Genomic DNA, 19,006 nt, shown 5'->3' on the forward strand with positions numbered 1-19,006 from the left:
GCCTTTTGCCTCTGAAGGACTTGGAGAGTACATCAATACACTCCTCTCAAGGCCTTCCTTTGCAGAGGACTCAGAACATTGCAGGAATCTCTTCACTTTCCAACAGCAGCTGTGCTTGGTTAATTCACTTGAGTGTCATGCCCCCATGCTTGGCTACCACCCAGTGCTCCCCTTTTCTTTTTACCTTCCTTTTGAATATTATCTTCCCACATTAAATTGTAAGATTCTTGAAAGCAGGGACCATCTTTTTGAAAATTATATCTCCAGTGCTTAACATAGTACCTGACAGATAGTAGACATGTAATAAATATTTTTTTTGAGCTAAAGTCCTTGTGAAAACTTTTGGGTATGACACCATAGTTTTTGTTAGGTTTTTATTTTAAAATTTTTGCATCAATATTAATTAGTGATACATTTGTTCTTTAGGTAGTGATTTTATTGAGTGATTTTTTTTCCCCTTTGGTCTCTTCCAAGTTTAGCTTTTGAGACCTCACTAGGTTCACAAACAGAGGTTGGTAGTGTTGCCTTAATTTTTGAGAATAATTTGTACATCATGGGTAGTTACTGCTTTTTAAACTTGATGAAATCTACTTGTAAATCCATTTCGACCAAGATTCTTCCCTATTCTGACTTTGATAGTTATTTTATGGCTGGTTCAATTTTTTTTCTTTCTTTCTGAGATTGGATTAAGATATTTATTTAGAGATTTATTCATTTGGATATGTCTTTTTGAATCTTCATTCCTTATTTTGGTCCCTTAACTTCCTTTTTATCAATGGGAGAGGCCTACCCATTTTGTTAGTCTTTTCAAAAGAACTAGTCTATAATTTTATTTACCATTTTTATATTTCTTTTGTTTCCTATCTTTGCTTTTGTTTGCTGCATTAATTACTATTACTTTAATTCTTAGAATCATATGTTAGAAGGCTTATCTAATAGGTAAACATTTTCTTTAAAAATTATACTTAATATTTCTGTTAAATTTTAAAATATAATTCCTTTGTGCTGTAACACATCTTTTTTTAAAAGTACCTTGTGGAGTTGAGAAATATCTATAGTCTTTATTGTTCAAATTTGAAAGATGCCATAAATTCCAGTTCTACAACCACAATCCTCTATCAGGCAGTATGATGTAGTATAGATGGAAATGCAGACCACTAAACCTTACAGCAGGATCTCTTATGTGCCAGCTACATATTGACTAAGGAAATGATATAGGGGGACAGGTTGGTAGCTCATTGAATAGAGAGCCAGGACTAGAGATGGGAGGTTCTGGATTCAAATCTGACCTCAGATACTACCTAGCTATGTGACTGTGTCCAAGTCACTTAACCCCTATTGCCTAGCTCTTTCCTCTCTTCTGTCTTGAAGATAATACACAGTATTAATTCTAAGATGGAAGGTAAGGGTTTATGATAAGGAAAAAAATCTATATATAAATAACATCAATGTTTTGTTATGTTTTAATTTATTTTGTTCAATATTTCCCAATTGCATTTCATCTGACTTGGACAGCATTAGGGAGTATATCATATGTTTGTTGCTACCTCTGCTGTAGTGGATAGAAAATTGGCTTTAAAAGACTTGAGTTCAGGTTCTGTCTCTGGCACAAACTGACTGCTTGCCCACCCTGGCCTAGCTCCTTCAACTTTTAGTACCTGATATTGCTATAAAAATTTTGGAGAAGGAGTGACATGAATCAGCACAAGGAGTTTCTTTAACTGAGAAAGAGAATTGAAAATGAAATCTCAGGTTCATTTCCTATTCCTATGGATGTTTGAAGTAAACCTGAAAAGAAAGGCTAAAGTCAGACTGTGACTGATAATAAATGCCAGACTCAGGAGGTTATATTTTATCCTGGAGGCAATAGGGAATTGCAGTAGGCTTTTAAGAACTTTTAAAACCTTTAGATAGCCTTTCAAGGTTGTTGTTTGTTTGTTTTTTTTTGTCAATATTTTGTGCTTTTGAATTCATATGCAATCCTGGACCAAACAATTAAATTTTTGTTTAATCCACTTTTCTAAAGAGAAGGGCCCTCAAAGTTCATTATACGTTTGAAGGTAACTGTCAAAAAATAGCTTCTTTATCAATTTCTTTAAAAAGAGGCCATGAAATATTTTAACTCTGACGACAAAGTTTTATTTAATTCTATTTTCTTTTTTAATCACCCTTGCTGAGAGGATAACAATAAAATCTTCTGCAATTATTGTAGTAGTTTGTAACTCAGTTACCCTTTCTTTATTAATTTAGTATGTTTAATATAAATAATGGTTAATTATTTGTGGTACATTTTAAATGTAATATAGTTTCCTTGTTTATCTCAATGTACATTTGCTTTGTCTAATTAACGATGGCATCTCCTGCTTTTTGGGAATTTCCTGATGCCTAGAACATTTTGTTCTGACTTCATTTTCATTTTGGTTGTCTATTTTTTAGGGTTTTTTTTTTGTATACAACAAATTATGGAGATGTGTTTTGATATGAAATCTACTATTAGTCTAATTAATTAGATAGTGAGCTCATTGAGGGCAAGGGCTGTTTTCTGCCTCTTTTTGTATCTCTAGTGCGTTCCATGGTGACTGGAACAGTGGATTATTTATTGATTCTTTCACTTATAGGATTATTAATTCCATTATCACACTTAAAATTAGGATCAGTAGACTTGTGCTTTCCTTTATTCCTTTTATATATTAACTTTTTCTACCCTTTATCTTAAGTCATTACTTAGCTCCACATTAGTTTTTCTTATAGTACTTTAATACGATCCTATCTCTGTAGACACCATTCCTTTTCCATTTACTTCTTTTCTTATCCAGAGTCACAAATGAAAACAAGTCTTCATTCCAAGCCCAGTGCTCTATCCATTATTTCACCTCATTGTCCCCAGCATCCTAAGCCATCAGCAATCACCTAGATTTGAGTGATTCTGGAAGAGAGAGTGAGACTCATAACTTTGTGAAACTCTGCTTTCCTTAAATCCAATTTATATGCAAGTCAAAAGAGAGCACTAACAGTGCCATTTTGGTCCTCTTCAAGTAGGAAGGACAACCATATACCCATTCTCATAAATTCCTTGAATTTACTTTAATTGTTCATTTCATTTCCTCTTATCTGCTCCTCCTCTTTTAATTTCTCTTTCCCTTTTCAGTTAGACATTTTTTATAAAAATTTCCTGTACTAACCTCCCCTCCTATGTCCTAGTTTCAGTACCATATTGAGATACCCTTTTTCTTTCATTTTCTTTTATTCTTTAATTCTTTTTCCCCCCTCTCCATGTCCCTCTAAAAGTAGAGTTTCTTGTGTGGCACATTTCATTTCCTTGCTTTATCCCATTTCATTATTATTGTTTTTGTAGATCTTACCCACTCCCCCTTTTTTGTGATAATTATGTTTAAATTCTTATCCCTTTCTCTTTCCCCTGCTTTCTTTTTCTTCTCTTTTCTTTCTGCCCTCTTCTCAAGCATGCAAAAAGAGACCTAAGCAAAATGAACTATTATAAAGAGATGTGATACAAAATTACTCAATGGAAGAGGAAAGTTTGTAGACCCAGCAGATAAGAAATAACAATAATTTCAGAATGGTTTGAAGTGAAACAAAATATAAAGAGAAGGTTTTAAGAAAAAAAAATTAGGCCAGAAATCAAAGCCTTTGACAGAATTTTTAAAAATGCAAAACAACAATATATAGAATTTAGGACATACAGTAGAGATTCTCTCGTAAATAGGTTCTGAGAGATAATAACAGATTTGGAAACCAAAAATTTAGAAGAGGGGGAAGTGTTGGCAAAGGAGAAGCAAAAGCCTTCGGCCTTAAAAGAACACAGGTATGCTATACGAGTCAAAGGTCTTAGCTGTTTTAATTATGGTATATGGTTAAATATGCTGGTCTAAACCTATTTTCTTCTACTTAATCACTTGAAATGGCTGAATGTTATAATAACTTCTACACTGCTCCAAAGATCAATTTTTTTAAAAATTTTAAAAAGATATAAAGATGGAAATTCTTCTCAAAAGAAGTAAAAAAAGAAAAGGAGATCAGGGCTTTTGGGGTAAGTGATCTCCCCAAAGCAATAGATCCCCAGAAGACTAGAAAGGCAGACCTAGAACTCAGTTGCAGAGGTAGAAGAAAAATTGTCTGGCTCTTGGTTCTGCATCTGGTTCAATGGATTATGTGGCCTAAGGATTAAAATTTAAATTCTTTTTTTTCTAAAATGTAGTCAGTATCCTAGGTAAAAGCAATTTCCAAGGTAGTCAAAAGCAGTTCAGGAAGATACAAACCAATAAAAGGAAAGGGGCAGGACATTTTTAAAAGTTATCAAGGCTTTTCCCTGGGGCATCATGATAAAATCTGCTATTATATATATATATATATATATATATATATATATATATATATATATATATATATATATATATATTCTTGCCAAAAGGCCCTGCAGTTGGATCCCAGATGAATCTACTCGAGGGCAAGTTAACTCATACCGCTCCAGTTCTACACAACTCCCTTGCTCACAATTTTTACCTAATATTGTGAGATTGAGATTTAAACCTCCCTAGTTTAACTTGGTTTTTCCAAGCAAAATACTAATCAATTGAAGCAATATTTTCATATTTATAAAGCTAGACAAAGTATTTAACTCATTTTTGAAGGAACAAGAGAATATGGTTAAACTTTAATAGGGAGGAGGTCAGAAGAATTGGGAGAATAGGAAGGGAAAGTACTGAATTAAACTGAATTAATACTTCTTAGATTAGAACCCATATTTCCTGATTGACTAATTTTTACAGGAATAAGGAAAACCTAGAGGAATGTCTTGGGGAAGCAGGAGGAAAAATAGGATCTTGTCTTAAGAGGAGAGAGAGGGACATGTACGGTTTTATGTTCAAGAGAGAAGGGAAAGAGCACTAAGAAACCAAGCTTGTTATTAGAGTGGGAATTGAGTTATGATATGGAAGTCAGATACTTGTTTTCTCTAGAGGGAGGGGGCAGTGCAAAGTGGATTTAAAAATTGGTTGTTTGGAGGAAGAACAGGTCATCCAGGAGATCTTTTCTAAGCTATGTTCTTCCTCCTCAGAAGGCAAATCTCACCTTCACTCCACATATGACTTTCTCACCCATATGTATTTTAGAGGAGAAAGAAAGAAAAGAAGGAATTTTAGAGAAATTATATCCTATTTTCAGCATGGGCAAGTAATAACTTAAAAGTCTTGGAAGCAATTCTTCATGTTAGGTCTTAGCTTTCTCTCTTTACTTCAGTCTGTCTCCATCATGATTTGATATTTCTAGGAGGAGATTTCTCAAAAAACTGATCCATTAAACTATAGGTGAGACATAGAGATTTGTAATTGTACTTATAGTTGTGACACAAAGAGAAGGGACTAAAGGCTATTGGATTTTTTTGGTTTTGAGTTGGGGATTTTTTGGCTTTCAGAAGTCTCTTCTTTATGTGAAGGTTAGCATAAAATAAAGAACAAGTAAATGAGAAGCCAGTGAAATGGGATATTAGATTTTAAAGTATCATAGAACTGGGGAAGAGTAATGAGAATAATGAATTAAATTAATATTTCTTGGAAAGAATTGGGATACAAATTAAGATTGGGGGTGGAGGATAGAGAGTAATTCTAACCATATTCTTATCTATGCTGAGAAAGGAAAAGGTTAAAAAAAAAGTGCCTAGGTAAGAATAAAGAATTTGGGCTGGGAAAAAATAATTGGAGGGGAGGGGGAGAAGAACTAGCGGAAGGAAACTAAGATCAACTAGTTTAATTGAAACAAACCCAGAGGGATTGAGGGCTAATTTAAAAGGTGTAAAAAAAAAAGAAATAAACAGAATAGAATAGTAAAAAATTTCATTCAAGGTAACTACAAAATGCAGATAAAATGTCCATGTTAACTTCCTAAAACAAACCCAATAGATTCAGCTACAAAACACTTTACAGAAATAAGAAAGACTTAAATAGTTGGAGAGAATAATTTTTCATGGTTTAGTGTATCAGTGGGAAAAAATTAACCTAGATATTTAGTGCTACCAAGAGATTATTTTATAGAGCTTAGTGGCTTTTTCAAATAATCCAATTATCAGTAGAGTTCAAGGGAATTAAAGAAAAAACAGGGAGGGGTTTGAAGATGTTTTGGAATTAACAGATTTCAAATTATATAGTAAAATAGTAGTCAAAGTCAGATTTGAAAACACAAGGATGAGTACAGGCCCATCAGTCTATCCCCTGTGTCTGACTGCCCTCAAATATATTTACCTGAGTAAATTTAGTTGAGTAAAAGCAGCCATAATTTTATCATTGTGCATATTTTCTATACCAGTTTCCTCCAAAGTGGAAGCTTCTACAGGAAGCCTTTTCCAATGCTTTTTAATTCTAGTACCTTTCCTATGTCAATTATTTCTTATTTTCCATATATATGTACACACACACACCTTTCTTGCAATGTTTCTTGCTTCCCCCATTAGATTGTGAACTCCTTCAGGGTAGGTATTGTCTTTTGCCTCTTTTTGCACCCTTAGCATCATGCTCTTCAATAGTAGGAATATTGACTGCATCCCATCAATCAACTTGAAGCTAGATGGATTCTCATCTTTCTTAATTGTTGTCAGTAGTGAATGAAACATTCCCAACATAATTACTCTTATCCCTCTGGCACTCCCTCATTCCCTCCCCACTCTCCATTGAGCAAACTCTCTACTTCTGTGATGATGCTTTAAGAAGACACATGCCCCAAACTGAATTCATTCTCATCTTTCCCCTTCCTTCCTCAAGCTTCCTCACTTCCAGAACTTCCTTATTTCTGTCAAAGGCACCACCACACTTCTAGTTTCTCAGATTCTTAACAGCAGAATTATCTTGAACTTCTTCAACTCCTTCAAGCTATATGTCCAGTCGGTTGACAAATCTTGCTATTCCTACTCATTACATCTCTCATATCTGATCCTGTCTCAGTTCACACAGTTACTATCTTGATCACTCTCATCACCTCTTGCTTAGGTTGTTGCAAAATCTTCTTAACTTTTCTCTCTGCCTCAAGTCTCTCTGTATGTCCTCCACAGTGATACCAAAGTAATTTTCCTAAAGTGTATATATGACCATGTTCCTTTACTTCTCAGTAAATTCCAATGGCTTCCTATTGCCTTTAGGATAAAATATATGATAAAATATAAATTTTATTTTTTAAACCCTACATTACCTTTTGCTGTTCAGGTATATCATGGTCCCATTTGGGGTTTTCTTGGCAAAGATACTGGTTTGCCCTTTCCTTCTACAGTTCATTTTACAGATGAGAAAACTGAGGCAAATAGGGATAAGTGACTTGTCCAGTATCACATAGCTAGGAAATGTTTGAAGCCATTTTTTAACTCAAAAAGATGAGTTTTCAAAGCCAAGACCAAGTACTCTCTCCACTATGACACCTACATCACCTAGCTTCAGTCTATCTTTTTTAGACTCAATTGGAAATAACTTTAGCATACTGAGCCTTCTTCCTTCTAGCCAACCTGGCCTTTTCTCTGTTTTTTTTTTTGTTGTTGTTGTTTGTTTGTTTATGCTCTAGTCCACCTTCCATTGTTAGACCTTTGTATAAACCATTCCACATTTCTTGAAATATACTCCATTCTTATTTCTACCTCTCTTCCTTTAAGACTGGTCAGGCAACATCATCTTCATGAAGCCTTTACTTAGTTTCCTAACCAGTAGTGCCTTTTTTCCCCAAACTACTTTGTATTTTTTTTGTATGTTTGGTATTTGTATATTTTAAAATATATATTTATAATAATAAAACATACACTTGTAATATATTATATGCCTATAACATACAATAATTATATATTTGTTTATAATACATTTTTAATATTTTTATATATGCATATATATTTACTTTCCCATTAAAATGCAATGTAACTTCAACTAGGAATCATTTCAATCTTTGTACTTGCATCTACAACACCTTGCATCTATATCTGGCATAGAGATGTTTAATAAATACTTGCTTTTTGATTGATTTTAAACTGCCACCTGGGTAACACAAGCAGTTGCTCCTTGGGTGTCTTTGTCAATTTTGTAATTATGCTTCCAGAATAACCTTGTGTCAGCAGCAGGTGCTGATCACATAGCTAGGTTTGCTCTCTAGAGCAAGATCCCTGGAAACTCCCTTTTTGTTTTGGGTAGGAGTGAATTAGTCACACAGGATAAGCAGGCACAGGTAGGTATTAAGTTTCATTTTTTTTTCACCTGCCCCCATTGCCAACTTTCTCTTATTCCAAACTTCCCTATTAATATTGAGGACACTATCATCTTTCTGGTCACCCAGGTTTATAACCTGTCATTATCCTCTACTTTCTGCTTTTCCTCACTCCATAATTCCAATCCATTGCTAAATCTTGTTTTCTATCTTCACATTTCTCCCATCTGTCCCCTTCTCTCTCTTTACCAGCTTCTACCCTAGTTCATACTTTAAAAACTCTCATCTAGACTATTAAAATAGCCTAATTGTTTTCTCTACTTCAAGGTTCTCTGTCCTTTGATCCATCTTCCACATAGTTGCCTAATAAATGGTTTTCCTAAAACTTGATGACTATATCATCCCCTATTCTGTAAATTCCTCTGACTCCCTATTGACTCCAGGACCAGATCCCAATTCATGTTTATTGCATTCTTTTTAAAATTTCTACTTTTCTATGAATTTTGAAATGTACCTAGTTATTAGCACAGCAGCATATGTGTACAAATTTAGAAAGAAGCAAATATTGGGAGAGGTAAAAGATTTTTAAAACTGATTAGGGTGCACGACTTTATGTTTAGAACCTGATGCCCTGTCTCAGTGTGGATCATAATTTTTTTATGCTATTAGGGGTAAGTCTGTCTCAGACTGGTACACTGTTAGTTCATGCTTGATGTTGGGGTGAAATGAGATACTTGAATGAAGGTCATTAATAAAATAGGGATGCTTACTTAGCCCTAAGAAAGGATATAAAATAAGGAGACAGCAACACTTAGGTTAACTTCTATCCCACCTCCATATGAAAAAGAGTCTGGTCAGCAAGGTGACTCTGGTCTTAGGATTTGTATCAAGTCTGAAGGGTACAGACTCTAGTGGGTGGGCTTTTTTTGTACCTGTTTGAGACTAGGAAGCCAAATCAATTCAGCCAGAGACTCCCAGGATGCTTTATCAAGGTAGATTTAGCTTGAGCTTTGATTCAATTACACTTTCCTCTTACCTAGCTTTGTCACCTTTTAAGGAAAATCTAGCTCACCCCAAGTTGGGTAACCCCAGTAAATGATCCTATCACTCATGTATTAATCTTCAATTATTATGGTTTTAAAAATTCATTGCCGTCCGCTGATAAACTCTCCAAACTTAGCTAGGTTTGGCCTTGTATGTCAGATAGAATGATTATCTCTCAGGTTGGTACTTAAAAACCATTCTAGATTGGTATAGGTCCTTCTAGAGTCTTTGTTCAGCTGGCAAAGTGTTTTTTCCCCCAGCTATTATTTTCAGTTTCAAATTCATATCTCCCTCTAGCCTCTTTGATGTTCATTATACATATAATGTCATGCAAAACATATTTCAGGATTAGCTATGTTCTGGAAAAGAAAAAGGAAAAAAATGCTGCAATCAATACTCTAAGTTCATTAGTTCTTTATCTGGAGATGGATAACATTTTATATCATAAGTCCTTTGGAGTTACGGTGACTTATTGAATTGATCAGAGTTACTAAGCTTTTCACAGCTGGTTATCTCTACCATGTTGCTATTACTGGTAGATTGCTCTCTTGGTTCTGTACATTATACTTTTCAATAGTTTATTCAGGTCTTCAAGCTGTTCTGAAACCATCCCCTTCATTGAAATAGTCTTCAAGAATCCAGGATCATCTCCATGGCATGACGTGATATCAAAGGTCTTTAATGGAATAAATGGAATATTTATTATAAATATTTTTATATATAAATATATATAATATAAATATATAAATATAATTTAAAACTTAAAGAATGTTTTTTTTAATTTTAAAAAGACCTTTATGGGGAAAAAAATAAACTTTAAAAGTCTCAAATTCAGATAAGAGGAATGTCTAGGTAGAGAGCAGTTTCCTGCTTTATTTTCATACCACAAATCGTTTCTCCTTAAATTGGTTTTGAAAAGATATTTCAGGAAAGGTAAAATGAATACTTCTCCCCCAAATAAATGTGGGGTTACTTCAGCAAAACTGAAAATATAAAGAGAACTCCAGGAAGCAGACACAATGCCTCCCAAGATTAAGATGTTTGAACGTAGTTATTAAGCATAATATAGAAGTTCTTTTACAGAGGAGGCTGTACCTTTTAGTCAGCTACAACACAGAAGCAAATTAAGGGATAAAAAGGTTATTCAAGGACTTAACTGTTGAAGTGAATGTAGAGAAATTTAGTTAACTCTTGTGTCCTTTTTATAGTGTCCTGAGGATTTTGTTGCCCAGCATTGAAATCAGGATTCACTTTTCTATCCTAACTAGCTTTTTGAGATATAAAATTTTCCTATAGAAACCAATAGCAATATCTGTTCCTAACACACTCTTTTGTCAATCCGTTTTGTTAGATTCTTCATGATCCCCTGAAACTTAGCTATTCATGGAGTCTTCTTGGCAGGGATATTGGAATGGTTTGCTCTTTTCATCTACTATGGATTGAAAGGATCCTTTGATCAGACAATCAGTGATTAAGTGACTCAACCTGGGTCACACAGTAAGGAAGTGTCTGAGACTGAATTTGAACTCAGGGTAGCTTGCGAGATCACATCACCCTAAGGTAGTCAATAGAGAGACTTGTTCCCAACATAGTTATAGCTATCCTTTTCCCTTTCAGTACTCCCCCAGTACATTCCCTTTCAGTACTCTTTTCTCCACTGAGCAAGATTTCCACCTCTGAGAAGACATTTTAAGTTTTTAACAGATCACAGACTGAATTCTTTATCTTATTCTCCCTTCTTCTAAACTGTAAAAAGGGAACACATTTATTACTCTTTGCCTGGCACTATGCTAAGCACTGGAGAAATATAAGAAGAAAGTTTCTGCTCCCGGTGAACTTAAATTCTGAAGAAGGAAGACAGAGTAGAAAGTGGACCTAGAAAGGGTGGAGGGGATGGAAACTATGTGAAGATGGAGTTCGAAAAGTTGGAGAATTAAGCTGAAAGTAGAGAGTAGCATTTTGACTGGACTTTTCCAAAATATGGCAGGTTCAGGCAAGCACTGACCAATTATTCAGTTGGCCTCAGGGCTGAGTTGTTTCTCAGGGAAGGCCATGCAGGCTATGTGGAAGTGGAGCCCACTAATGTGGTGGTCACTCTTTGAACTTGATTTTTTTTTTCATTTCTTTTTGCTGGACCTCCAAAACAGATCTCAGTTTTCTTTTCAAATACTGGAAATCCTAGTTGATTTTTTATTCTCATTTCTATAAAAATTAGTCTGCACAGCAACCAAACAAATAAGCAAAGAGGATACAATTATCTCTTACTGAGGAATACAAATCTTTTATGTTCTTTTGGAATTATTTCAGAGAGAAAGTACATTTCTTTAGAGTTAACTTCAGATTACTAATATTTAATTTTTTTCACATGTCTCCTTTGATAATGGAGGTAATCTCAGTCCCACCATGTTGTTTTTTTTTTAAACTCTTACTTTCTGTCTTTGAATCAATACTGTGTTTGGTTCTAAGGAAAAGGAGTAGAAAGGGCTAAGTAATGGAGGTTGTGACTTGCCCAGGGTCTCACAGCTAGGAAGTATCTGAGTATGCTTTGAACCCAGGACTTTTCATCTCTAGGTCTGGCTCAAACCACTAAGCCACCTAATTACCTCTACTCCATATGTCTTCACATAATTATTAAGAACCCATGAGAGGTACAAAATGAGCAAGTCAGGCCACTGTGAAACAGAATTACTACTGTGCCAACACTAAATTGTACTTGGAGGAGTAGATAGAGCCCTGAATCTAAAGTCAAGAAGACACAAGTTCAAAGAAAGTCTTATACAAGTAAGTGTATATTTAACATATCTAATTCAGTTTCCTCAACTGTAAAATGGAGATAATAATAACACCTATCTCTCAAGGTTATTGTGAAGATCAAATGAGAAAGTATTTACTACGTGCTTAGCACATTGTCTGACACACAGTAGATGCTTAATTATTTTTTCCTTTCTTTTATCCTCTTATAGTCATTGAAAGGCAGAAATCAACATTAAATCTTTCAGTATTTAATATTGTATATTCACATACATTTGTAAAGTGGTTTTCTTATACATGAAGACTAACCCAATTCAAACTAGCTTTGGATAACGATACCAGAAAATTCTGACAGGAGAATGTTGAGCCAATACTAATAACCCCAATTGTTTTCTAATTTTTTATTTTTTATTCCTAATTACATGTAGAAATTCTCTATGAATGTGTTTTATGTTTCTATTTATCAGTTCATTTTTTTAGAGGTGGAGATTACAAGTTATTCTTCAAATATTAATTCTGTGAGGAATAGTTAACAGTTGCTTTCTGACATTTTGCCACCCAAATTCTCTTCCTCCCCTCATACCTCTCTGAGATGGCAAGGAATCTGATATAGAATAACCTACAAATAAATGATTGGTTCAAAACATTCTCATAATTAAGTTAAAAAATCAACTTTAGGGGCATCTGGGGTGCTCAGTGAATTGAGAGCCAGGCCTAGAGATGAAAGGTCCTAGGTTCAAATATGGCCTCAGACACTTCCCAGCTGTGTGACCCTGGGCAAGTCACTTGATCCCCATTGCCTAGCTCTTACCACTCTTCTACCTTGGAACCAATACACAGTATTGAATCTAAGGTAATGGTTTGAAAAAAAATCAACTTTACAAGTTTAAGGAGAGTCACAATCAAATAGTTTAGCTGAAAAAGACCTGAGGGTCTTAAGTGGATATAATAGTTGTAATGATTGGAATTCTCAAAAGGTAGCATTTCATAATTTTAAAGTAATGTATTAATTGACTGCTCAAGACATTCCTAGACTAACCAGTTGACACCCTCCACAATCCAAATAGGAACCAAGAGTGTGAGTAGGTCAAAAGAGTGGGGCAAAAGAGCAGAAAAAAGACAGAGTTCCTCTGCAGGCCAATATTTACCCCTTGGTGTCATCACTATTCAGTCTGTCCCCTGAACATCCCAAGACATCTTTGTTTGATAAATAGCCCCAGAGAATAGACTTGGATACCCCATCTCTTCCCTCATTACTTAATCAAAGGAAGAGGTGGATCTCCCTGTGGACACCAACAAATCCTTTTCTCCTCAACATGTAGCTGGGCCACTGTAGTCCAACAGAGTAACTAGAGTTAGCTGACTTTTCTTATCTAAGAGAATTCTTATTTACAGATAAATAAGGAACAGATCTCTATCCTACCTCTAAACCAACCAAATAAGATACCTCGAAGCCTAGCAGCAAATTATGTTAGCTTGAAAGTCCTTCAAAACATAAGGTTTAAGGAAGGTTTCACATAAAATTTATTAATAATCCAACACTAATTTTCCACATATCAGTCAAAATAAGCTAATGCAAGTTTGAACACATTGAGAGGTATAGTGTATAGAACATAGGAGATGGTAATACCATTGTCCCCAGCCCTTGATAAAACACATTTGGAGAATTATATTTAGTTCAGCGTACTACTGATCTTGGAAAAGACATCTGTACCCTGGAGAGCACCCAGAAGATAGGTGGCTAGATAGGTGAGTGGTGAGTGACAAATGAGTGCTGGATCTGTTTTCATTTCCCATTTTGCTATCTGTGTAGCACTGAGCAGATTTGGTGTCTTATTTGTCTCATAGTTAACATAAAAAGGTTAGAATTACTGCTGTCTAAAGACTTTTATGATCCCATGGCCAGAATAGTGAAGGATATTGAATTTAAATAATTAAATGTCATTTAATTAATTACCCTAATTAATTTAATTAATCATGGATCAAATTACTTAATTGAATTAATAATTAAATATTATATCATTAAATAAATCATTGAAAATATTTAGTTGAAGGAACTGAGGGTACTTAGCCTGCATAAGACTTAAGTAGGCACAGAGACATACATCAGAGTTGTTTTCAAGAATATGAAGGTTTTCAAGACTAAAAGAGCATGAAGGTCTGTTCTGTGGAAGAAGTTTAGACTTGTTTGTCCCTAAAGGAGAAAACTAGGATCTCCAGAGATCTCCATTTTTCTTGGAGGTAGATTTAGGCTTGATATGAAGAAAGGCTTCCCAACCATCAGAGCTATCTACAAAAATGGAATGGGTTGCCTCAGGAAGTGGGGAATTCCCACATACTAGAAATCTTCCAGCAGGGATCGAGCTATTATTTGCTAGGTATGTTGCAAAGGGTAGTCTTATTTAGATATGAATTGAATTAGATAGCTTCTGAAATGGCTTTTGAACTCAGAATTCTGGGATTTCTTAGGCTTATGGTCTAATGGAGGAGACATGGAAAAAGCCAGAGTACCATTATTCCTCACCTATTTCAGGAGTTATGTTCCAGAGACCCCCGTGATATGTGAAAGTCTGTGAAGTAGTGGCATTACATTTATTTTATTATTCTTTGATGGTAAGCATCTTCTGGTGCTCAGGTTCACTGCCAGAAGCCTTAGAAGGTGTAGAATGTTTGGGTGGCATGGGGCTTGAAATAAATTCAAACTTTAACGAAAACTTCACAAAAACACAGCACCGCAGAGCAAAACTATGCACAGTGATCAGATCTGAATGTGATGTGGACAAGGAGAGATGTTGAATGTATGGGCACAGTGCAGGAAACCAAGCAGACCAATGCTATAGTCACTGAGCCAATCAGTGTCTAGAATACAGAACACAGCACTGTGATTGGTTGCCTTTCATTCAATCAGTCCATAGTGTGTGTGTACAATCTCGCAAACTTGTGCAAGTGGTAGTGGCATACTGCATTTCCTTTGTGCACAGTACGGTATTCATTCTCAAAATCCTGTGATATTGTGAAAACTCCATGATACAGAATTAGATATTTTTTAAGAAGCTGTTATACAGTGAAGCCTCAATAAATGAACCATGATATATCAAGGGAAGACTATAATTACTGCTATAGTCTGTCGGTAAGCATTTGTTAACTGCTTAGTGTGTGTAGACACTGTGTTGCCAATTAGGTTATTGAGAATAAATAATGATTATAGGATTTTGGTATTTATAGCATTTGTGTTTGGGTTTAGTCGGAAGGTACATGGTCATTTTAAAGGCCTTTTTATATGGAGATGCTGTTTAGTGATGAAAGGGTTTGAAGAGCTGTTTTTATATAAAACTATATTGTCAAAAGATAAAAGCTCTTGTTACTGTTGTAAGTGAATGCTTTGATACATAACAAGCATAGAAAAAACATTTTTAGAAAAGAAAGTGCTGAAATATATGTATATATTCTGCTTTCAGATAGAATGTGTACATGTAGCTTTTTGGAGAAAATTTGAACAGTCCAGGCTACAGATAATACTAAAAATAATAGTTAATATTTATACTGTGCTTATTACATGCCAGTCACTGTTCTAGGCACTTTACAATTATTACCTCATTTGATCCTCACAATAATCCTAGAGGTAGGTGTTATTGTTATCCTCATTTTTCAGATGAGAAAATTGAGGCAAACGGGTTGTGACCAGGGTCCCACTTGTATTAAGCATTTCTGGCTAGATTTAAACTTAGGTCTTCCTGATTCCAGGACCAGCCTTTTAGTATTCTTTGGCACACTTGTGGGGAGGGAAGGGGGCATATGTACAATATGAAGACTCATATTCCTTTGTGAATGAATTTTGTGAATTTGGTTATGTGGGAATAATTCAGTGTTATTAAGAGGCAGAGAATTAGCTTTTATTTATTGAAAACTGGAGAAATGAATATAAAGAAACAGTTATAAAGAAACCAAAGAGATAGTGTTCTAAGATGAAGCTTTTAGAGTTGGAAGCAGTATGGATATTTCAGCTCATTTGTATATGACTGTTCATGCCCTAAGAGGACAAAATGAATTAAAAAAAAGAAATGGGACAAATGTTTGGAGACTAAGGTTATGATTTACAAAGAACTATCACTTTTATAGGGGATAATAATTGGAGAGTTGTGACAGGCACCTGAAAGTCACCATGTTCTCATTTAAGTAAATGCAGAGAAATTTGAGGAACCCTTTTATGAACTCTTCATTCCAGTCAAGCTGACTCTAGCTGCTTCCCCTGATATATCATTCTATCTGATTTCTTTGCCTTTTGCTCAAATTGTCCCATTTGGCTGAATGTAGTCCTTCTTCATCTCTGCTTTGCAGAATCCTTAGCTTCCTTCAAAGCATTTATTGGATATTTAACAAACATTTATTAAGTGCCTACTATGTGGAAATCATTTTGTTAGGTCCTGTAGATGATATGACAACTAAACAGTCCTTGCCCTCAAGGAGCTTACATTCTACTGGAATCTTAAGTACAAATCAAATGCCATATTCCATTGGAATATGCCTTTCCAATTCCATCTTCCCACAGTCCACCAAGCTGTTAACACCTGTTGAAATGTTTCATTTGTATATATTTTAATTTTTGTGTGTTTACATTCCCTGAGTAGAACAGAATCCCCATGTGAGCAGGGACTATTTCATTTTTGTCTTTGTATCCTTGGTGTCTTGTAAATAATATGTGCTTAATAAAAATGTTTAAATGTTTACTAAAAAGTTCTTTGTTCTTAGGAGTATTACAAAATTATAAATATTTTTAAAATAAAAATAAAAAGTAAAAAAAATTAAATGGATGACTCTTGTACTTGGTAGAGAGCTGAGTTCAAAACCCAAATCTGACACTTATTGTTTGCCTTGGATAAGCCATGTAAAGTCCAATTCTTACATTCTTAATGATTAATAGGATGAATTAGTAACTATTATTATATATTATAATTATGAACTTGAAGGAATTGTTATGAGGATCAAGTGATATAATTTACCTAAATTTCTTTGCAAGATTTAAATGACTTATTAATTTCTGCTTTTATGTGAAATTATTGATGGTTAAATTTTTTTTATTTGGAATTTTAATATTTTTAACTATTTGAAATCTCTTTTCTTCTTAGGATGAACTTGATCTCACAGACAAACACAGAGAAGCAATGTTTGCACTTCCAGCAGAGAAGAAATGGCAAATATATTGCAGTAAGAAAAAGGTAAGAGATGAATGTGTCTTTTTAACATGAGTTAGTACTCTTAAACCTGGCCCATTTAGCACTTTACAGGAAGCAGTTCTTCAATTAAAAATCCAATGAAAGTACCCAACATACCACCTACTTATATTTTAATTATATGAATATACCCTTCATAACAGTGTTCTGTCTTTGAAGGTACCTTTTAATGATCTCAAACTTATGGCTAAATCTCCTCCTTACCTCTTAAGTATAGGCCTGGGGGAAATCATTTCAATACTGTGGGCCTCAGTTCTAATCTTTTAAAATGAATGGGTTAAAAGAGATCAGAGATTTTTAAGTTTTTTCTGTAATGGACCCAATAGGCTATCTGGAAGATTCCTCAAAGTAATGCTGTTTTTTATTTCTGATTGGAGGGAGTATTTACTTAGAGGTTAGTGAAAATGAAGAAGTAATTTTTTCCCCTCATGAATACATAGATCCTCTGAAATCTATCCTTGGAGATCTCAGGTTAATGAACCTTGAATTAGATGATCTTTATGGTCCCTTCCAGCTTCTATGTTCCTATTTTTAAAAATTATTTTTTTTTACATTCTTGTTTTATTTGGTCAATTTCAAACATTATTCCTTGGTTACAAAAATCATTTTCTATTCCTCCCTCCCCTCCACCCACCGTTCCCATAACCAACACACAATTCCACTGGGTATTACATGTGACCTTGACCAGAACCTATTTCCATGTTGTTGATGTTTCCACTAGGATGATCATTTAGAGTCTACATCCCCAATCATATGCCCCTCGACTCATGTAATCAAGCAGTTGTTTTTCTTTGGTGTTTTTACTCCCACAGTTTTTCCTCTGAATCTGAATAGTGTTCTTTCTCATAGATCCCTCCAAGTTGTTCAGGATGATTGGAGATGAATGGAGAAGTCCATTACATTCAATTGTACCACAGTGTATCAGTCTCTGTGTACAATGTTCTCCTGGTTCTGCTCCTTTCGCTCTGCATAACTTCCTGGAGGTTGTTCCAGTTTCCATGGAATTCCTCCAATTTATTATTCCTTTGAGCACAATAGTATTCCATCATCAACATATACCACAATATGTTCAGCCATTCCCCAATTGAAGGGCATCCCCTCATTTCCCAATTTTTGGCCACCACAAAGAGCGCAGCTATGAATATTCTTCTACATGTATTTTTCCTTATTATATCTTTGGGGTATAAACCCAGAAGTGCTATGACTGGGTCAAAAGATAGGCAGTCTTTTAGTGCCCTTTGGGCATAGTTCCAAATTGCCCTCCAGAATGGTTGGATCAATTCACAACTCCACCAGCAATGCATTAATATCCTGACTTTGCCACATCCCCTCCAGCATTCATTACTTTCCTTTGCATGTTAGCCAATCTGCTAGGTGTGAGGTGATACCTAAGATTTGTTTTGATGTGCATCTCTCTGATTATAAGAGATTTAGAACACTTTTTCATGTGCTTATTAATGGTTTTGATTTCTTTGACTGAAAATAGCCTGTTCATGTCCCTTGCCCATTTATCAATTGGAGAATGGCTTGATTTTTTTGTACAATTGATTTAGCTCTTTGTAAATTTGAGTAGGCCTTTGTCAGAAGTTTTTGTTATGAAGATTGTTTCCCAGTTTATTTCCCTTCTAATTTTGGTTACATTGGCATTGTTTGTACAAAACTTTTTAATTTGATGTAGTCAAAATTATTTATTTTATATTTTGTAGCTCTTTCTAAGTCTTGCTTGGTTTTGAAGTGTTTCCCATCCCAAAGGTCTGACATGTATATTATTCTGTGTTCACCTAATTTGCTTATAG

The 19,006-nt window shown here is 34.7% G+C and overlaps 1 protein-coding gene and 1 long non-coding RNA gene across 7 annotated transcripts in view; one reads left to right on the top strand and one right to left on the bottom strand.

The window, feature by feature from the left end:
* The window catches only part of DAAM1 (dishevelled associated activator of morphogenesis 1), a 232,987-nt gene that overhangs the window by 107,562 nt on the left and 106,419 nt on the right, over positions 1–19,006 (top strand). For all 6 annotated transcript variants that reach the window (XM_007472963.3, XM_056810827.1, XM_007472959.3 and 3 more), the window contains exon 3: positions 17,106–17,195. In XM_007472963.3, the coding sequence (XP_007473025.1) occupies positions 17,106–17,195 (90 nt within the window). The remainder of the gene's footprint in view (positions 1–17,105; positions 17,196–19,006) is intronic.
* Positions 9,633–19,006, bottom strand: part of LOC103105403 (uncharacterized) — a 28,504-nt gene continuing 19,130 nt past the window's right edge. Inside the window, exon 3 of the long non-coding RNA XR_001623423.2 lies at positions 9,633–9,904. This is a non-coding gene — a long non-coding RNA (uncharacterized LOC103105403). The remainder of the gene's footprint in view (positions 9,905–19,006) is intronic.

The sequence above is a fragment of the Monodelphis domestica genome, chromosome 1 (assembly GCF_027887165.1).
Source record: "Monodelphis domestica isolate mMonDom1 chromosome 1, mMonDom1.pri, whole genome shotgun sequence".
NCBI lineage: Eukaryota > Metazoa > Chordata > Mammalia > Didelphimorphia > Didelphidae > Monodelphis > Monodelphis domestica.